The sequence below is a fragment of the Lissotriton vulgaris genome, chromosome 11, assembly GCF_964263255.1.
Source record: "Lissotriton vulgaris chromosome 11, aLisVul1.2, whole genome shotgun sequence".
In the NCBI taxonomy this organism is placed as follows: domain Eukaryota; kingdom Metazoa; phylum Chordata; class Amphibia; order Caudata; family Salamandridae; genus Lissotriton; species Lissotriton vulgaris.
The window spans coordinates 841,658,591-841,680,135 of NC_141699.1; the positions used below are offsets into that span (position 1 = coordinate 841,658,591).

The 21,545-nt window shown below is 42.2% G+C and overlaps 1 protein-coding gene across 1 annotated transcript in view; it reads right to left on the reverse strand.

Moving 5' to 3' along the window:
- Positions 1-11,154: 11,154 nt before the first annotated feature.
- Positions 11,155-21,545, reverse strand: part of TM4SF19 (transmembrane 4 L six family member 19) — a 958,828-nt gene continuing 948,437 nt past the window's right edge. The window contains exon 7 of the mRNA XM_086944875.1: positions 11,155-11,752. Within this exon, the coding sequence (XP_086801001.1) occupies positions 11,714-11,752 (39 nt within the window). The 3' untranslated portion in view covers positions 11,155-11,713. The remainder of the gene's footprint in view (positions 11,753-21,545) is intronic.

Sequence of the window (21,545 nt, forward strand, 5' to 3'; positions counted from 1 at the left end):
ACATTGTGTCGCTGGCGCCGCATCACCTCCATTTCCGATGCATTTCCGACTTTGGGGGACGCAGAGCCTATGCATCACCTATATCATAAAGATTGATGCATTGCCTCTTTTACTCCTTTCATCTCATCCTTGACGTCCACGCAACCGCAAACCAAGATCCTTTTAGTCCCTGTATTTGACCCGTCCTCTAACAGGGTTGACCTGAACTTTTGGATTTAACCCGGTCTATCTCAACCAGATAGGCCTCGTTGGTGCTTTATGCTTTTTTGCACTACATTCCAGTTTATTTCTCAAAAATCCATAACTCCGGTTATATTTATAAGGTTTTTGTCATTTTGGTTGTGTTTTGTTCATTGAATTAATCTGTATTTCTCTAACCTTGTGTTCAGTATTTTTATGGTGTTTTCCCTAAGTTACTGTTTGAAGTGTTGCACAAATACTTTAGACATTTGCCTCTTCAGTTTAGCTTGCCTGCTCTATGTCAAGCTACCAGAGGGAGAGCACAGGTGAATTTATGGTGTGTGTCTGACTTAGGAGTGCATACCTCTGCCAACCAGAAACCACATTTCTATCAATAGGTCTTTCATCTTTCTGCAGGTCAAGCAGTAATATGATTTCAAAGGCTTTCCAGAGTTATGACAGTATAGAGGCTTAGTGCTTTGCATTAGCAGCAGCGGATAGTTGTCAAAGGGTGCTTTCATCAATCTTGTCTCCTGACACTAACACACAGGACTCACCGATGAGTCAAACACCAAATGGAAAGGTATATTAACTAAGAATTTGTGTCGTATTTGCAATACAACAGTGGGGAAAATCCACACACAATCTTTTTTCCAATTTACTTTCCAGCGCAAAGCTTGTATTGCTCTGGAAAATTATTTATAAGTAACGCAAATCAATGCCTAACACTGTTTTGCGTTACTTAGCTCCAAGGGGGACATTCCACGGCTGATGCAAGAGGGTTCCGAGACAACAACCTCTGTTTTTGATATAAAACCACATCTTCTCAAAAGAAAAGTACACTGGGTCGTCTGACATGGTGCTATCACGAAGAAATGCTCTTATTTGTCCTTTCTTTGCTGACTTTGCATGGGTCCTACACTGTAAGCATAGTATCGTGTACTGGAAGGGTCCCTTCCAGTACAAAACCTATCCTAGACTCACACAGACCCATTTGAATCATTGTGCAAAGGTGCAGGCTTGAAATTTAGCAAATTAATTATGTGCTAGGGAGAGAGGAGGAGAGTGCCATGTCTGTGTAGAAATACCACTGCTCAGCTCTCTCCTTTTCATGCAAGTAACGCATATCAATTTTAGCTATTGGGCCCCACAGTGTATTTGGCAGTTGACGCATGTGAGAGAAGTAATCAACAGAAAAGGAAGATGGCTTATTGACTCCACGCTAGAGGCCGCTTTTCCCTGCTCCTCTCATGAGCCCCGGGTGAACCGCTGGCGGCCCGCCCCCTTCCCTACCACGAACTAACAAGTAGTAACAATGAGATGCATTTGAGCTTTATAACTTAAAAAACTGATTTTGGTAGTGGTACTTATGTCCGATGTGCTGTATTGTGCAGCTGCAAAGAGTGGTGTATGCTGGTCAAGCGGGTCGGTGGCTCACATTGTGGTTACCGCTGCTGTCGCCTCTTGACGCTGGGAGTGCTTTCCCGGCCTGAGGTTGCAGGCGGGAACTGGCGAAGTGTCTGGAGGCTGTACAGGATGTGAGAAGGGCCCCACCATGTACCGCTAGGGGACAGGGTCGCACTGAGACACCCATTATGGCCAGGACAGCTGCAGGGGCCAAGATGACGGAGGAGGCTACAGTAACTCCGCACCTATAGGTGAGCTGCTGGCACGCAATGCAATGCTTGGAGGTGCACTAAGTCTCAGTTCTGGTATTGTTACCGGGCCCCAGTTGGGGAAACCAACCTTGAGGCTGCTGTGCTCCGGGAGAGCAATGCAGCTGCTCCGGTCCTGTGGGTCAGAGACCTCCAATCCGGGACTTAAAATGGCAGAGGTGCTGAATGCAGAAGTCCAGGAGGGCTGGGGAGATGAGGAAGGATCGCTATTGGATTAGCTTTGCCCTTAACACTCTCTGTCTCTACCTGCAAGAAGTCGGTAGGACAGTTGAGCTGGCTGCTAAAGATCAGGCTTTTAAGACAACGAAGAAAATAGAGGAAGCTGCTTCTGTAAGCAAGGAGGTGCAAAATGACCCACCTGCCTGTTCTAATGATATTCTAAGAATTAATTCAGTACTTACTTCAGGACTTAGCGGGCTGACTTCAGAGGCAAGCCCTAAGCGTAAATGGGTAGCCACAAAGGTAGAAGTCAAGGCCATTATTTCTAGATTATCTAATCCTGGCAATATGGTAACAACTGTAACAACAATAGCAGCTGGAGCTGGCGTTGAGCAATCAGCATCTCCTGGCGATGTACTTACTGTCTATGATGGTCCTGATGGCCAGGACGGGCTGTCACATGGACCTAACAGCGGATCTCATAGTCTCCATGTAACACCAGTAGATGGGTCGCTAGTGCAAACAGTGGAAATTATGCCTGCCGCCTCCACAATATCCTCAGTCTTGGCTTCCAGTTCAGTATTTATACCGCTGCCTGCATCAGAGATAGGAACTACTACTAAGGCTCAGCAAATGGCAGATGTTGAGGAACCATCGCTCTCTAGAATTATGCAAGCGTAAGTTACTCAAAGAGCTGAGGCCCAGGAGTACTAATAGCAGGCTGAGGCTGAGAGTAGAGAGATCAATCAAGCACTGTCAGATGTCACATCTAAGGTTACTCAGCTTTCCTCTGAGGTTACTGCTCTACAGCAACATGTAGCAGCGGTGGAGGAGGCTAATACGTATACTGTGAACATTGCAAAAAAAACAGGATTCTCAAATGATTCTTATGCAAGCTAAGATCGAAGACCTTGAGAATCGGCAGCTGCACCAGAACGTAAGGATTTTTGGTATTCAGGAACGAAGGGAAGGATCAGACCCGTGGGCCTTCATCGTCAGTCTCTTTCAGAAAGCTTTTCCCGACCTAGCGGATTGGGATATGGATACTCAGGTCCAGCGTGCGCACAGATTGCCTCTGTTCATCTCGCAGGGTAACTAAGCCAGGTCTAACTTTGCACTGCCAATTCTTGTGTTTTTGCTTAGTTTTGTCATTATTGTACACATACTTGGGGTGGAACAGTCGGGTATGGTGGGTTCTTGGGGTCTGAGGAGGGGGGGCGGAGGGGGCATCTTCTTTATGTTGTCATTCTGAGACAGCAGGGAAGGTGGTGATTCCTTTTCGTAGGCACTAAGGGGGTAGAAAGGGTGGGGGAGCGTCAGAGAATGTTAGCCAGGCAATTTTGGTCAATCTGGTGGAGCGGCAGGAGGGGCTGTTATTAAGGAGGGTGGGGTGTAAATAGCCCCAGGTTAGTTAAAGCAGCACAGGTAGAGCACAAGGGAAAGGGGCACACAAAGAGGGGGAGGTCACTGAATTGAATATGCAAGTATTGTTAAATGCCGGACTTTAGGTTTATGTGTTGGAATGTATCTGGGCTCAATCAAGCGCCGGCTAGTGACAGAGGAACTCCGTGAATTTAAATCTCATATATTAGGGCTTGCTGAAACGCAATTAGCTTTTAGGAAAAGCGCTCATTTTGAGGAAATAGAAATTTTATGTGGTCAGTGTGTCCCCCACTCGCACCCTATCCATGTACCTATGCCCCATGTATGTCCATGTTATCATGTAATTCCCTTCCCGTGTCTGTAATAATAATGTCCCTGCATTTCCGCCTAATGTTAACTTGTCAGTTAGAAGGCCCTCCATGAATGAAACGTTAATTCTGCACTGAGGCCTACGTTGCCAATGCATTTACATGGTACACGTTTAAAAGTCGAGAAGCACACGTTTTTGTGGCCCAGCGAGCCAGGCCCTGAATTCAGGCTCCGAGCCTCTTTTCTGACTCTGAAAGCTGCAGTTTTGGTATGCATCCCTGACCTCTCCCTTACACCCTGCTCAGTCGAGAGGTGCCCGGCCTGGCCTGCCTGCCAAGACGGTATTTTGCCTACAGTTATCTGCTCAGCTCCGCAAAAACACATTCCAGTCTAGTGAAAGAGGTAAACATTTTCCGCCTGCAGAGCATAGGGCCTAGCCTTCCTGTCTCCATGCAAGTGATTTACTGGACCCGTTGCCATAGTAGGCCCATGGCCCCCACGCAATGCACGAAGAAATATATGCGCACACTAGCATTTAGTGATGAACAGCCTTTACTCGAGAGACCTTTACTTCAGACAATACATCCTCCAAACACAAGATATCAGATGTGCCAAAGGTGCAGGTCGTTCTGACATCCCAGACTCCAGACTCCTCTACTAGTGCTAAAGTCAGCCCCCCCAGCTCTCCCCAGTTACACGTCAAATTCACGTCATGACCAGTTTCGTGCATATGTAGGGTAAAGGTTTCTGCTGACCCTGCAGACCTCCTCTATGCATCCACCCACCTATGACACACCTATGACACACCTATGACTCATCAAGTGAACACCCACGTGTACGCCTCCTTACACGCCTTCTTTTACGCCCATGTGTTCTTATCTCTCTCTTTCACTTGCTCCGCCTGGAGTGTTCCGCCTTCTCATTCATTGCAATTGTATGGCTTTACTATATATAATGTGTTATGTGAATAAAACGTTAGATATCCCTTCCTGAACCTTAGTGGTGATGGAACCCGATTCTCCCCTGACTCGAGTCATTGAAATAAAGCCCTTTTGATTCGGACACCACGGACTCTGCCTCTCATTTTATGAGCTATCCTTATTCTTTATTAATGTATAGAAACTATGTCCGGGTAATATTTAATTTACCACATAATTCTGGTGCCCGAATAGTGACGAGTCCCCTTCCCCACGCGCCGGCGATGTAAGCGCAGCCCCCTAACCCCTTCTATAGCCGTGACGGACTTATTGTGTACACATCCGCGGGATTTCCTGCCAACTCCCTCAGGCCCACGGAGGAGACGGAGACTGCGACCAGGCATCCACACGAGGTGGTGAGGATTGTACCACAAGCATGGCCTAGATGCCATACTGTATTTAGATTTATGGGTAGATTACACAAAGGATCTGGAAGAGAAATATAGATGGCCTGTCTCAGGGACATGGGATGCTGAGTGCATCATGAGAGTAGAGGAAGCACTGTGGAAAAAGAAAGCTAGACAATCCCAGAAAAAAATGCCATAGAGTTGTGGCGTAAAGAAGCGCATAGAAGAACAGAGAAAGAAATCCACAAAGCAGAGAGAAGTAGAGAAGCATCAGAAAAAGCCAAAGAAAAAGAGCTAAAGGAAGAAGGTGAACGGGTTAAAGCAGAACAAATTGATAGACAAAGAAATGCCCTTATTAAAGGCATGTATCCCATCCTCGCCGAGGGCCTACCTAGAGTGACCCCGGAAGTACCCAGTAACTTGCCGCCACCACTGATCCCGATTAAACTCCGTCATCATAAACAGACAGCAGCGGACATTTTTCTTTTCTCCTATTTAAACGACGCTGCTCCAGAATATGTAAATGAAGACCTTCCTCCTCCTCCCAATCCGACCAATGCTCCTACCAATATCCCTACCAATCCTTTTCTCCAACAACCCGTAGCACAAGATCAACCCGCATTAACAGCAGCACCTGCAGTGAAAGACGACTCAAGCCAAGATGACACAAATCTAGGTTCTTCTCCCCACTGGCCTGCTTGATACCAGTCTATACTGGTTCAAGTAAAAACTCTTTTTGGGAGCCATTTTATCAGGAGATGTTGGTCACAGGCAGCACGAGGATAAGGATAGGTTTTCAATTTAGTAGGGAATGTTCTGCAACAGTAAATGGATCTAAAGTGTCTACTCCCCTCACCCTTCAGGTACACGTGGTTTTAGAGGAGGAAGCTGGAATGTGTTAGTATGGAAACAGTATCTGGGATGGACATTGGCATGGGATCAACACTAGGATACTGTCCCTTAAGTCACTAAGCATGTGGCTTTGTTTGCTGCAATTTGTTAAGACAACAGATTTCCTCTTGACAGCTGTGCTGTAGTGATGCAGTAACAATCACAGACAGGTATTCATAAACACACTATGCACTAACACTGTCAAGCCTCATATGGTCCTGATAGAGAATCTAATTGTATAGGTGCGTTATACTCATGATTTGAACGTACTTACATGTATTTCTAGTCACTTGCAGTGTTTTTGGTTTATCACAATGCATTTATTTACATTAAAGGAGCACTGAAATATAATGTGCACATTTAAGTAGGATTTTTCATGAATTAGAAACATTTATGCTACTTGTATGTGTAATATGCGGGATGAAATTATATTCGTGCAATGTAAGTGTGTAGTTTAAATTGTCTGAATTATAGGCCCAAATAGAAAGTTGTTTTTAGTTTCACACCTCTCGGTTGTTCAATAGATAATTGAATAAATTCTTGCTGTGCTCAAAAATTGTATGTTCTCATCCTACTGCAGGGGCTGGAATTCGACCTCGTTATTCTTAGATTTAAGGAGATACCTAGAATGTCTTTGATGAAAGTCTGAAAGGCAAGAAGGGAGGACTCCTTCGGTGCCTGGCCTATCTGCACCTCAAGGCCACTGGAAGAGAAGAAGCACAATTAATTAAATGCTCCTGAGAAATGTTGCAGAGCTGAAATTGTTGCAAATAGATGATCACACCCATATGGCATCAGAAAGGGGGCTGAAAATGGTCTTTTTGAATGATGACCAGGGACAGAAAAAGAGACGTCTGCTAATTTTTGGAAGAGAAGGAGCATCCTAGAACGAGCTCCATAGCCTTAAGCTACCTGACCCATTTGACATGAGTATTTCTTAGGAAGTCAGCACATGGTGACACCTTGGATGAGAGCAGCAATGGCAAAAAGAAGAGAAGCGTCATAGGGAAGAATGAAGAAAGCAATGAAGGCAAATCAGGATGCACAGTTGAAGAGGTGGAGAGTAGACACCATAAAGTGAGAATGATTGTATCCTTTCAGGTTCCTAGAAGGAGGGACTGGAGGAAAGAGTAAGACAGAGGAGGACAGTGATACAGATGATAGCTTTCTAGAAAGATTGCTAGCAGCGCGTCCTCCGCCATATGAGTCCAGGTCAGATATGGAAAAAACACAGCATGTTGGGGAAGTGCTAGGAAGTTCTGAAGAGCAGACAACAGGAGTAAAGGGGAGAATGGCAGTAGGAATAAGAATTCCAGGAGGCTGTGGAGGGCCAGGATATGCAGACCATGAGCAAGACAGAAGTGCATGTACTATGCAGCTACCAGATTCTCTTACAGTACCAGTTACTATTGGACCTGTGGTTTCGATCTATAACCCTACAGAAAGGGCAGGTGAAAGTCAACAGTATGCAAGAGGGGAAGAGACTATATCTGGAGGGACTCTTACAATGAGTAGAACAGGTATGGTTCAGATGCCAGTGGAATCTAGTACTCCACTGCTAGCTACTGCTGATCCATCTAGAATGGAGAGTGGGATGGAACGAAGACGGACAGGCGCTTTGGCAAATTCTAGGTCAGACATTAGAATATTGGTTCCACCAGTGAGGGAATCAATGATACAGAGAGAGGAACTGGAACAAAAGCGAGAAGCTTCTAGAGGACTGTTTGAATCACAGGGTTTATGTGAGGGTAACCATTGGAGAAGTCAAAATGTTATGTTCTTATCCCACTGCAGAGACTGGAATTCGACTGTGTTATTCTTAAATTTAAGGAGATACCCAGAATGTCTTTGAAGAAAGTCTGAAAGGTGAGAAGGGAGGACTCCTTCCGTGCCTGGCCTATCTTCACCGCAAAGGCCACTGGAAGAGAAGAAGCACAATTAATTAAACGCTCCTGAGAAATGTTGCCGAGCTAAAATTGTTGTAAATAGTAAGTATGGGCGCAAAATCCGTTCCGCCTGTGGAATTTGTGTATTTTCGGCAATTTAGCGAATCCCGCGAAATTGTCGAAAAATCCACAAATCCGCTCGCGGGCGGATTATTGTTTTTTTTACACATGCCCGACTTAAAGAGTAACTTTTTAATCAGCCCAAACAACTAGTGAGCACGGTCTAGGCTAGGCAGGTGTGCTTCCTCCCTATATCTACCGCCTACAATTAGATGTAATCCTTGATGGAGGTCTTTGCATCCACAAGTTTCTCGAGCGCAATCCCCGTGTACTTCCCGTGACCAGGAGGCTGCTTCCTTCTCATCTGCTGCTCTGATCGGTCTCTGACCCTTACAAGAGGCATGTGAACTCGCATGGAAGCCCCACCCATTTGCCCCGTCCCACACACATTAGGGTGTGCAACTTCTTCCCGCCCTTTCCTCACTCGAGGGACCTAGGCACCTTTCGGCGCAGTGGCAAAATTACAGACACACGTGGTCACTGGAGACAACTCTTCTGGCCCTTTACGCAGCTGTAGTGTAGCAAAAGCCCTATAAATTTACCCAACTAGGTAGCACTTGCTGATTAGCCAGTAGAGAAAGTACTCCAGTTGAGTAGAGGTATGGCACAACACAGTGGCATCTTCGTGGATAAATAGGCAGTCAGGATTCATTCTGGCACGAGGCTCCTGTCACAAACATTAAACCTCAACAGGAAGCACTTACACATATAAATAAAGCAGGTGCCCGAGTTGAAGCTCAAATTCAGTCACGCATTATAATCAACCCAAAACAACCAGTGAGCACGGTCTAGGCTAGCAGGTGTGATTCCTCCCTATATCTACCGCCTACAATTAGATGTAATCCTTGATGGAGGTCTTTGCATCCACAATTTTCTCGTGACCAGGAGGCTGCTACCTTCTCAACTGCTGCTCTGATCGGTCTCTGACCCTTACAAGAGGCATGTGAACTCGCATGGAAGCCCCACCCGTTTGGCCCTGCCCCACACACACTAGAGTATGCAACGTCTTCCCGCCCTTTCGTCACTATGAGGGACAGCTCACTCGAGGGACCTCGGCGCCTTTTGGCGCGGTGGCAAAGTTAGTTACAAACACACGTGGTCACATTGTGCAAATCCGCAAGTTTGGGGATTTTCGCGCAAACTCGCGGATTCTTTTGCGATTTCATGCAAATTTGCAGACCGCAAATCCGCAAAATTCACCCATATTTAGTAAACAGATAATCACACCATATGACATCAGAAAGGGGGCTGAACATTGTCTTTTCGTATGATGCACAGGGACAGAAAAAAAGTTTCTGCTAATTTTCGGAAAAGGAGCATCCTAGAACGAGCTCCATAGCCTTAAGCTACCTGACCCATTTGACCTGAGTACTTCTTAGGAAGTCAACACGTGCTGACACCTTTGGGATATCATATAGGGAGATGGCTAGATCCCTTTTCAGAATAGTGTAGGGAAATATTTTGGATTCTTTAAATGAAACAAGAACTCGATTCAGCTTCTATTCTTTGTTGTGTGCCCATTCTGTAATTTATCACCTTATGCCTCTTATGCCAAATGAAATATATTCGTAGACTCGGCTCTGTATTGATTTTTCTGTACCTATATACTTTGATATTGCGATGTGTATACATCCAATTATTTTTGGCATTATAATAAATCCACAAAACTGGAATTCGGAGTCTGTGGTTCTTTAAAGCATGACCAAATTTAAAATTATATTCTTGAATTGTTTTACTCCCCTCAACCACTTTAAGCAGGTTAAAAAAAAGACCTTCCGCCCAAGCTAAGAAGGAAAAATAGAACCTAAACTTATCGTAATCAGTCCTAAAGGTATTGCTTTGGCTAAACAAGTTGCTGTTCTGTTTGGTAACAACTTCTGGTACAAGCCATCTACCCATCATATCGTGGTCGTCCAAGGCACATATCTCTGACATTTTTATTATGGGCATGCCTAGAATAAGAGTAGCATTCCTGATGTACTTGTAACTGGAGAGTTAACTGCCTTTATAACTATCTGGAGTGGGACCTGGAAATCTGATTGCCTCCCTAGCAAAAGAAAAGCCTTTTCTGGCTGCTGGCGGGCATTTCTACCATTCAAAGCCACCCCTAGCATGTGAACGGCATTTCTGGCATCTGGTAGCCACTACTGCCATTTAGTTGTCATCTCTGGAATCTAGTGACACCCTCTGACATGGAGCAGATATCCCTGTCATTTGGTGCCCCATTTCATTTGGTAGCCATATATGACATATGGAACCAGGGCTGCTACAGGTTGGCATCCTTAACATCCTTGAGATTTGGCATTTGGTGACCATCCCAGGTATATGGTGGACATGCTGCACATCATGTTTACATTCCTGACATCTTGTGACCAGCCCTAGCATTTGCGGCACATTAGTGATATAAGTATAAAGTGAGCATTCCTGCTAAATGGTGACCAGTGGTGGAATCCTGTGGTCATGATACGCATTAGGGACATCTGCGGCATCTTCTGGCCATTCATGCATGTGGTGGCCCCTCTAGTTTAAGGTAGGCATCACGGACATTCCAAATGGGACGGGGGTAACCATATATTAGCCACTCCTTATACATGGTGCTGCATTGACATATTGAGGGCAACCTATTTTTGTTGTCCACTCAGCATATACTGGTCATTCCTGGCATCTACTAGGCATCTGGGGCTTTTGGTTAGCACTTCTAGCGTCTAATGGGCAAAACTAACATTTGATGGGAACCTCTTGCATGTTGTGTTCATATCTAGATTGTAAGAGGTGTTGTCCTTTATTCTGTACAGCTATTTACCCAGTGAGGATTAAAAATGGGACTTCATTAAACGTCCAAGGGACCACGGCATTGACTATAACCCCCGGGGAGGGACGATCATGCTGGCACAGGGATGCTGTGCTCAGTTGTACATAAGATAAACAGTTGCTTTTAGTACTATGTTTTTTAGCTTTTACATGTCGACCGTTTTTTACTGTAATGATTTCTTAATTAATTGATCAGTTAATAAATAAATATACAAATATCTAGTATGTGCTGGTGCAAAATTGCTTTGCAAAGAGTATCTGTCCCTTGGAGACAGTAGTAACCTTAAGTACTGTATACAATTACAACTGTTTTGAGAAAAGACCAGTGCATTGACAAATTAAAAGTTGGTGTTTGGAGAAAAAATAAATACTTGCATAAAATGCTAAACATTTATTCGGGTGTATATTACAATGAATTCCAAACTCTATTGGTAACTGCCACAAACCAAATAACTTATGAAACGGTTTCATGCTACACACCCATGAAGACATTTTCTAAATTACCAACAAACATAATTTAGCATAATAGTCTCCCGCATATACCCACATTGGTATCATTCAAAAGTAATCTCCTCTCACTGGATTTCATAGTTCTTTGTGCCCATAGTTTACATAACAACCCTTTCTTGTCCATAACGTGCTATATTCTGGCTACTTCTAAACAAACCACATTTTGCATGTACTTTCTGATATCCTGAGCACTTGCCTCTGATTTGTACAATGAAACAGACGTGGTTAGTGTGTCTGTCTGATTTGCGTCATACCAGTCATCATCAGTTTCACTGACAAAGGATATGGGGACCCTGAAAAACACCTTTTAAAAGAGTAATCCATTAATAAAAAAATATCAGAGTTTATTTAAAAATAAATATAGGTGGATCTTCATGATCTTTTGAAGAACTAATAACACAGTGTGCTTGGTTTCCGGAAATGTTCATGCAAACGTCCGCAGATCTTTCTTCCTCATGTAATAATCACACTTGCAGGCCGGGAACACTTGCTGAAAGTTGAGCCTGCAATGGAAGAAATGCACAGTCATCATTGAAAGAAATACCAAACCAAAAGGTCAACGTGCTGGAGTGTCACACAATCAACATAGAGTCCGCCTCTGTCCCTGCTAGAAGGCGAAAAACACATAAATGCAGAGGAACATGCACAGGAGGCACACACCCTATGCCACCAAGCTAATTGAGAATTGAAAGTTGGATAAGTGCCACCAAGCTAATTCAGAGAATTGAAAGTGGGATAATTGCCACCAAGCTAATTCAGAGAATTGAAAGTGGGATAAGTCAAGTCAAGTCAAATAGTCTTTATTCGGATAAAAAATATCCATAAAAGCACAATTCATCACCCCCAATGGAAAATACAGTACAAGTTTTAAAATATATAAATATACAATACCATCCAATAAAAATACAAGGTTACAGTAATAAAATCACAATAAAAGGTTTGGACGGACCTGTAAAATCTAGCAGCATTAATAGCTTAGTGCAAAGTATGAGGTTTAGACCAATGTGCAAAATCGGCAATACATTACAAATAAAGTGCAATAGCTTGCAATAAATCGAACAGTGATAGGCATCAAGGAACAAATATAATTCAACTAAAACCCCATTTGCAATTCTACCAATACTAGCAACATCATCAAAATATTTGATTACGGGCAATGTTAATGACCATCATAAGAGCAAATGTAAAAAGTGCGTTTCACTAGGCAGTGTTACAGAGTTTATGGCACATTAAAATTCATTCATGGAGGCGCGTGAACGTACCGCAGCTTGTAAAAACGTTCTTACACGGAGAATCAAATCATCACTTCCTAGCTGTAAAATTTCAAGATAAGCTAATTTAAAATCCAAAATAGCCCATGCCTTAAAATAGGTAGTTAAATACTGTTTTGTATATCTAGCATATAATTCACAAAAGAGTAAAAAATGTAACAATGTTTGTTTGCTACCAATACCGCATGGGCAGCACAACTGCTCAATGTTGCTGTTAAATCCTATCGGGAAGCAGAGTGAATATTTTATGCTGCCATCCCTAAGGCGGAAAAGTAAGCTCCTTTTCCATCTCCCTATATTTTTCCTGAGATATTTCTGTGGCGTATGATGTTGAATGCAAGATATCTCCAGAAGGGGCATATACCTAACGATCGATGAGTTATGGTACTCAATGTTCTGTCTTTCTTTATGATACAGGTCATACAGCGCCCCCCTGAGTGATTTTGTGCTTATGCCTTCCTTATTTATTTATTTTCAGGCATAATAAGTAGGATATCATTGCAGTTATACATCAACACAAATGAACTCAAATAATACAGCAGTATTAATACATCACAGGTTTTAAAATTCAAAAAATGGTTACAGAGAGCAACATAGATAACATCGGGAAAAAAAAATTATAATACATTGTAAGTAAACTCAAAGATCAATTATATGTATATTCAACAATCATCCGATACCACCATTCCATTCAGTTATTGGTCGCCATAGTATATCTCCTCGTAATTTAGATTGAGGCCCTCTTGTTTTAAATATTGCGATTTCATATCTGTAAACTGCTAAAAAGCGTGCTAACCACATCTGAAAGCTTGGAGGATTTACGTCTTTCCATCTTGCAGATAGAAGTATTCTAAATACAGCCATGCCAATAAAAACTAATCTTTCTTCGGATTTTTTCAAATTTAAGGTATGGTCATGGCCAAGTACAAATTAAGTTTCAGATTCTGGTATTTTATGTCCAAAAATTTCTTCCCAAAAAGAATTTATCATATTTTTAACTAAGGTCAGATCAGGACAAGTATAGAACATATGGGTAAGGGTTGCCGGCCCTTGAGTGCATCTTGGGCATAAATCATTCTCCCGTTTGACCCATGTAAATAATTTAGCGGGGGTAAAATAAAGATCAAAAACAGTTTTATATAGTTGTGCCTTAAGATTACTCGCCATCAATAACTTTTGGCTCATATTTAATACCTGGTTTAGATCTACATTTGGATTATTCAATTTTGGCACCCACTTTCTTTCGGTTTTATCAAGATCATCATTCTTCATGTTTAAAAGAATATTGTATAAGGTTCCAATTCTGGTGTTTGCTCTAAATATTACTTCAATAATTTCATATTTATGTAAGCAGATTAGCGATTCCTTGGCTTTTAGTGTAGCAAATATCTGTGCAAACTTCAGAAAATCTCCGTTCGGTAATTTATATTTCATTTTTAAAGCTAGGAAGGTTGTATCATAGTCATTTATTAAAAAATCGCCTATTGTCTTAATTCCCATCATGGCCCATTGTTTTAGAAAGCCAACTGAATCCTGACCCTGAATAGCATTAGAATGTAAGAGTGGTGTATAACGATTAACTTTCTCAACTTGAATATATTTAGCGATTTTGTTCCAAGTTTTCCAAGCATTAATCATAATTTCTCCTTTAAAATCTTTATAGTTTCTTGTCTCAGTTTTTCGCAGTAGTAAACCTTTTGCCTCCTGGCCAACCAAAAGTTCATAAATTGAAGGTATTTCAGCACGGCCCTCTAGATTCTCTTCACTATATCCTTTGAGCATAGCTGTAAGCTGTTTTAACTGTGCTGCCCAGTAATATAATACCATATTAGGTATGGCAAGGCCACCTTTATCAACAGGAAGAGACAATAGCTCAATGGATCTCCTAATCTTCCCATTCTGCCATACAAACTTAGATATAGATGAATTAATCAACATTAGAGTCTCTTGTTTAATGGCTAGTGGTATTGCGCGAAATAAATAGAGGCATCTAGGCAACGTATTCATTTTAACATAGTTGACTCTTCCTATAATGGATAGATGAAGACTATTAACCCTTTCAAAATCATTCTTAATTTTTTTCAGTAGTGGATCAAAATTGATTTGCGCGATTAGCTTAGTATTTGCACAAAGTTCAATGCCCAAATATGTAGCTTTTTCGGTTCTTCGTGGATCCATACAAACTGTGTTTGCTGTGCTTAATATAATCGTCTTTCCTTTATTGAGAGAATATCTAGAATAAGGCCCAAATTCAGAAGTAATTGCCTCTATTTCATGAATAGCCTCTGTAGGTTCGGATGTAACGATCACAATGTCGTCAGCGTAGGCCAGTATTTTTGTTTCGAGAAAATGGCTAACAACAGGTTTAATATTAGTGCTCTCAAACAGTTTCAAAATAAGGGGATTGATATATAATGCAAATAAAAGATGCGAGCATGGGCAACCTTGCCTAGTACCTCTTGTTATATTGATATATTCAGAAAAAAGTCCAGGCGCCAAAACTTTGGCTTTGGGGCGGTGGTACATTGATTTAATTGAGTTAATAAATTTGGGGCCAAAATTATTATGTGTCATAACTTCCCAGAGAAATTTCCAGGTAACACGATCAAAAGCCTTCTCAGCATCAAGTAGGATCATCGGCATTCGCTCCCCCTGGCAGTCATGGCATCAAATAAGGCAATTGCCCTACGGATATGATCTGTAGTTCCCTTTCCAGGAATGAAGCCATGCTGCCATGGGGAAGCGAGCTGTTCAATGACCCCACTGAGTCTGAGTGCTAGAATTTTTGCATATAATTTAGAGTCCGAATTGATAAGAGATATAGGGCGATATGATGTAAGGTGTTCTGGAGATTTTCCCTTTTTCGGAAAGACGATTATATTAGCTTCCTCCCAAGAAATTGGAGGTATACCATTAAATTGTATTCCAAGAAACAAATCATGTAAAATCGGTAATAATTGATGGCTAAGTAACTTAAATAGCTCAATCGGTATCTTATCGGGACCTGCTGCTTTGCCAGATGCTAATACTGATAATGCGGCACTAACTTCCGTAATTGTGATTTCTTTTTCAAGATCCTCTCTTGTATCATCGTCCAATAATTTCGTAGCCTCAGGGTTGCTAAGAAAGTTATTTTAAAAAATGTTTGTATCTACTTCAGACCTCTTAGCATCCTCTGTATACAACTTCTGATAATATCTCTGAAACTGAGAGTTAATTTCAGTTGCGTGAGTAAAAGTCTGCCCATTTTCTATTATCATAGCGATATCTCTTCTTGTAGTTTTCTGACGTGTACTGAGCGCTAATTGTCTGCCCACTTTCTCTCCGCTTTCATATAGTTGTTTTCTATGCGACTGATATGTCTCGGCAGCTTTCTGACTTAATTTGGAGTTCAATTCTGATTTTAGTATTGCTACCTGCATCATCACCTGACTCGTATCTTGTTTTTGCCTAATTTTACAAATGTGTTCCTCCTCAGCTTTAGCTAAAGCAACTATTTTTATTTCGTATTCTTTCTTTTCCTCATTCCTAATTTTAGATTGGTAGCTAATAGTTTCCCCCCTTAGAGCGGCTTTGTAAGTATCCCAAACGGTATTTCTTGAGGCACTAAATCGATTCATACTGAAAAATTCCTCAGTCCAAGTTTTAATGTAATTGATATATTCTTGGTTGCATAGTAGTTTTCTATCAAAGGACCACGTTGTTTTTTTAGTATAATTGGTATCATACTCAATTGATAATATTAGGGGATTATGATCTGATAATGTTTTTGGAAGTTTGTTTATATGGGAAGAAGATGTTAACTCTTTAGATGTAAAAATATAATCTATTCGTACGTATTTTTGGTGGGGATGCGAATAATACGTATAGCCAGGGTCTATTAGATTATTTTGCGTCCAAATATCAGTTAGCCCAAGGCTACATATTAGACTACTTACTGCACGGTAAACCTTTGGTTTCCGGCCTATATACTTAGATCTGGTTACATATGATGATAGGGGAGGTGTTAGCGAGATGTTAAAATCGCCGCAAAAAATTAGCGGGCCTTGCCACATAGCTAATTCTGTTTCTAAAGTTTCAAAAATTTTAGGATCATCCTGATTTGAACCATAAACAGTACATATCGTGATTCCACTTACTAATTTAGCAATTGCCCATCTTCCATATGGATCCGATGTACAGCGTGTTCCTTGTCCATGGCAGTTCTTAACCAATATTGCAACCCCTCTTATGTTTGTTGTTTGAGATGAAGCTACTATTAGATTATATCCCTTCAATCTTAATAGCGCTCATTTATTCCAAGGGATATGGGTTTCTTGTAGGCATAAAATGTCTACAGGATACAGTTTTAGTAATTCCTCAAGTCTTGCTCGCTTATCTCTGGCCAGTAAACCTCCTATATTCCAAGTTTGTATTTTAAGCTTACCCATTATTGATATGGTAGTTTTGTCGATTAATATTGCTCAAATCATATTCCATGTACAAGTCCTGCTTTATATTTTCCATAATTAAGTCTACACCTACTGTTACGCCTGATTTTTTTCCATTTTCTGCTTCCCCTTCCCCTTCCCCCTCCCTCCCCTTCCCTCTTTGTTGTCCCTCCCTCTGACCCACCCCTTCTCCCTGCCCTCCCCTCTTGCAGAGGCTATCAGACTCAATCAGAGTCTGTGTGATGAAATTGCTGCACTACTACTGAGCTACCTTGTCAAAAGATAAGAAAAGTCATAAAGCAAAAAAGAGAAAAGAAAAAAAAGAGGGATTCTACATCACATATCATATCATATCTCATACATATTCAACCTATCATACATTCCCTATTCTATACCTAGGTCTGCTAATCCGCTAACTCATCCACCGCACTTCCTTAAAACATCAAGAGAAATGGTGAAAGAAACATATCTCATTGTAATGTGTAGATTATTAATTCTAACCGTCAAGCATTATATCCCAACAAGCAAACATTATGTCCCAAATGAAGGACATTTTATCTAGGATATTTCATCTAAATATGCTTTAGCTTTTATCTCTGACTGGAAAAACGTTGTCTGGCCGTGATGGACCATCTTAAGAGTAGCGGGGTTATTCAAAAAGGCCAGAGCGCCTTTGTCTTGGAAAGATTTAATCAACATTCGCAACCTCCATCGTCTTTCAACAGTCGCATGGCAAAAGTCAGGTCTTGAGAAGAAAGAAAATCCATTACAAGCTATTTTACGATCTGGCCTCGCTTTCTCTGCCACTGCTTGTCTAAGTAAAAAATTGCTAAAATACACTAAAACTGCTCTTGGTTATAATCCTGGTTTTGGCGGTGGATTAAAGGGGACTCGATGGGCCCGTTGAATTTCAACTTCCCAGTTCCAATTCTATAGCTCGGGCATAGCTTCGCCGAAAAGTTTAGTAATGAAAGCTCGTATATTTTCTCCCTCCACTTTCTCTGGTATCCCCAGGATGCGAAGATTATTGCGGCGCTGCCTATTTTCAAAATCTTCGAGCTTCCATTTAATATCCGTCAATTCTGTTTCCTGAAGCTTAATTTTCTCATGGTTTTCAGAGGAGTCCTTCTCTGCTGCCATTACCCTTGTTTCCATTTCAGTTACACGCTCCCCAATACGTATGCACGTCTTGGATAGTGTTTTTACGACCCCCTGCATTTTCCGCAAAGCTGTGCGGGATCTTCTGCTATCCTGAGCCGTCTCTTCCCTGTGGGCTGCTATGGCTTGTAGAATAGTCTCTACTGCAGAGGGGGTTATCTCTGAGTCGTCTGGCATGTCTGAGGAAGCACCTTGATTGTAATCAAGATGACCTGTTGTTGTTTTCTTAAGTACAGTTCTTGCATTACCTTTAGGTTTAGTCTTAGTCTTTACAGTGTTAGGCTTCTGCCTCCCCTCACCAAAACTATCTTCTGCGGAATATATATGTGTTTCTGATTCCTCATCCTCATCCTCCGTTGACTCAAAACTTTCAGACCATTCCCCTAATATGTCGACTCCAACCTCTTCAGTTTCATCAGAAAAAGAGTAAAACTCAGTGAGATCTTTTTCCCCCTCTGGTAGTTGTCTAGTTTGTGCAGGTTGTAGTGGAGTGGAATTTGAAAGAAGATTGTTAATCTCCTTACTTGTTGTAATTTGTTTAGAAATTAAATGTAGGGACGTCCCAGGCACTTCTGGTACCTCCTCCGAAGCCGTTGATTCCACTAAGCCTGGAGGTATTACAGTTATGCTAGGCTCGCTGTGATTAGTGATTATCGTAGGCGATGCCCCTGGTGTAGGATTAATCTGCTCATTTTGTACACCTAATATATTGCCTCCAGGACCTGAAAAAGACATTGGCCGCCCCTCCTCAAGTTGCTTCTCCTTGTTTACCACTCCTTCTATAGGTACATTAATTAAGCTGCTATTAGAAACCTCGACAATTGTAATGTTAATGATAGCGGGAGTTCCCATATGCAGAGCGTCTGCTGTGGCAGTTGTTAAGTTTTCAGGGGTAATAAGGAGGTTGGATACTCCCTTTTCTGGGGCAGGAGTAGCATTTAACTGTCCCACAGCTGATTTAGTCTGTTCCCCATTCATTATTGGGGTAGATACAGGCTCAGGCTCATTCTCAGTCTCGTGCTCGGTCTCAGGTTGTAGAATATTTTGATTTGGGGTCTTTTTAAGCAATAAATCAAGCACAGTCCTCCCCCCTGTACTGCTTAATCTCCTGCGAGTCGCTAAAATTTCCTGCCTTGAAGTACCCTGGGGAGAAGCAGTTGCAGCTACTTGTTTTTTGGCTCTTGCTGTTTTTACCTGTAGCTGGTCTTCGCCGTCCATTAATCCTTCACGTTGCTGTCTCTCTGCCTCTTTGCGAAGCACCCTTGCTGCCTTTGCAATCCTGGCTCTGGTCGCTGCAGCTGAGGCGCTTTTTGGCGGCATCACTGTGTCTTTTTCCCTCGGCGCTTCCCTCAGCAAAAGTTTCCCTGAACGCCAGACCGAACCACAAAGAGTGGAGCTGGCGTTTTGCCGCGCTGTTTCTCGTAGTTGACACACCCTCCGTAGTGCTGCTGATTGTGTTGATACAGTTTCCTTGGAGACGCCGCGTAGAGGAGCCGGATTCCACCAGAGGGTGAGTGTATCCAAGTGCCGGAAGATTTTCAATACATTGTAGCAGTATCGCATTATCGCATTGTCTGGGGAGCCTGCCTGCCACTGTATCTTTTTCAGCGTTTCAGAAATGTGAGTTTCAGTTTAGAAAAAACAAAAGCCGCGTAGCCGTAGTCAGTCTCACTCAATGCTTTTTCCCCATGGCGCCCGGGGTTTCGGCGTGTCAGCAAATCGGCGTATTCTTCTTGAGGAGCTCAGCCAAGCAGTCAAGAGTCTTCAGGCATCTCCTTTCATCATTATTTGCTCTTCTAATACTCCGCTAGGAAGGAACGTAACAATGTAGCTTTTCAGTGTAGAATCCGTCAGTAAAAGCGGTCCGGTAGTTCACACCACCGGAGCTCAGTAGAGTGCTGCAATCGACCTAGCGTCTAGGCCGCCATCTTGCCTTCCAATGCTAGTAGACATAAAAAAATGTGCTCCAACTTCACACTGGCTAGACTATTTTTAACTGCGGCAAGCCAGGGTATACTACCACCCTTATCGCACTTAAGGCAATCTATAATTATCTCTCTTCTTAAAATCGCAGCGGGGTTCTGCCATATTTTTAGCCAGAATATGGCTGGGCGAGACCTAATAAAGTCCTCCACATAATGTAGGTTCAATTCCTTGTTGGAGATGAAATTTGAGCCCAGAGAATTTTTCTGCAAAATCTATTCTCTTCAATTTGGATCCCATTACAATTTGCATACCCCCAGACTTTAGCACCGTAAGTGGACGTTGATACACATTGCGATTTATATATCTGGATTAAAGGTGACACCACCTCTGTTTGTTTTGGCTGCCGAAGGCTAATAATAGAATTAACTGCTTTGGAGAGTTTGCTTCTGCCGTGGGCCACGTTTGCTTGCCTAGAGCCTGATTCTGAAAAAACTAGGCCCAAATAAGAAAAAGTGCTTGTGCATGTAAGGGATTCACTGCCCGATGTTATGGGATTAATGCAGTGTTTTTTCGGCCCACACGTCATTATATAAGATTTGTTTAAATTAGTGCAGAGGTCCAGATCGGCCATAAAAGACACAAACCCCGTAACTAAAGTGCAAAGTGCGTTGGGGGTGCGGCCCATAAGGACCGCATTGTCTGCGTATAAAAGCACGGGGAGTAATTTACCATTCATTTTGGGTACATCACTGGTCAATTTAGACAGGCAGTTATGTAATTCACTTATATAAAGGATAAAAAGTAGAGGGGCTAGAACACAACCTTGTCTAACCCCTCTACCAATAACAATATCCCCAGAAACCTCCCCATCATTACTTATCCTCACCCGTGCCTTTAGATCCCTGTGCAAATACGCCAAAAAATAAACCAAAGTCTCGTCTAACCCGTAATTTAAAAGAATCTCCCATAAACGCGATCTATTACCAAAATCAAAGGCTGAGGTTAAGTCCATAAAACCTAAATAAAGAGGGACCTTTTGAGCAATCGTGTATTTGCCCAAAATTAGATTTAAATTCAAACACTGTTCGACAGTTCCAACATTACTTCTAAAGCCCAGCTGACAGCAATTTAAAATTTGGTTGTCTTCAGCCCAATTCCTAATCTTATTAAAGACAACCCTGCCCAAGATCTTCAGAGTATTGTCTATCAAAGAAATTGGGGGTAACAGCTGGGGTTGGATCTGTCACCTTTTTTAAAAATGGGCACAATGATACTAGTCGACCAAGTGCTCGGGATAGCTGTATTAGTCAAGTTATTAAAAACATTACATAAAAGGGGAGCCCAAAAGTCTGATTCATGTTTTATGAGGTCGATTGGTAGCCCATCCGAGCCTGGGGCTTTATTCCCCATACTTTGGTGTATGGCATCCTCAACTTCAATTACAGTTATAGCAACCTTTAAAACTGAGGGGCAGGTGTGACTGTTAGAGGTCTTTGTGTGAGCTGTATAGA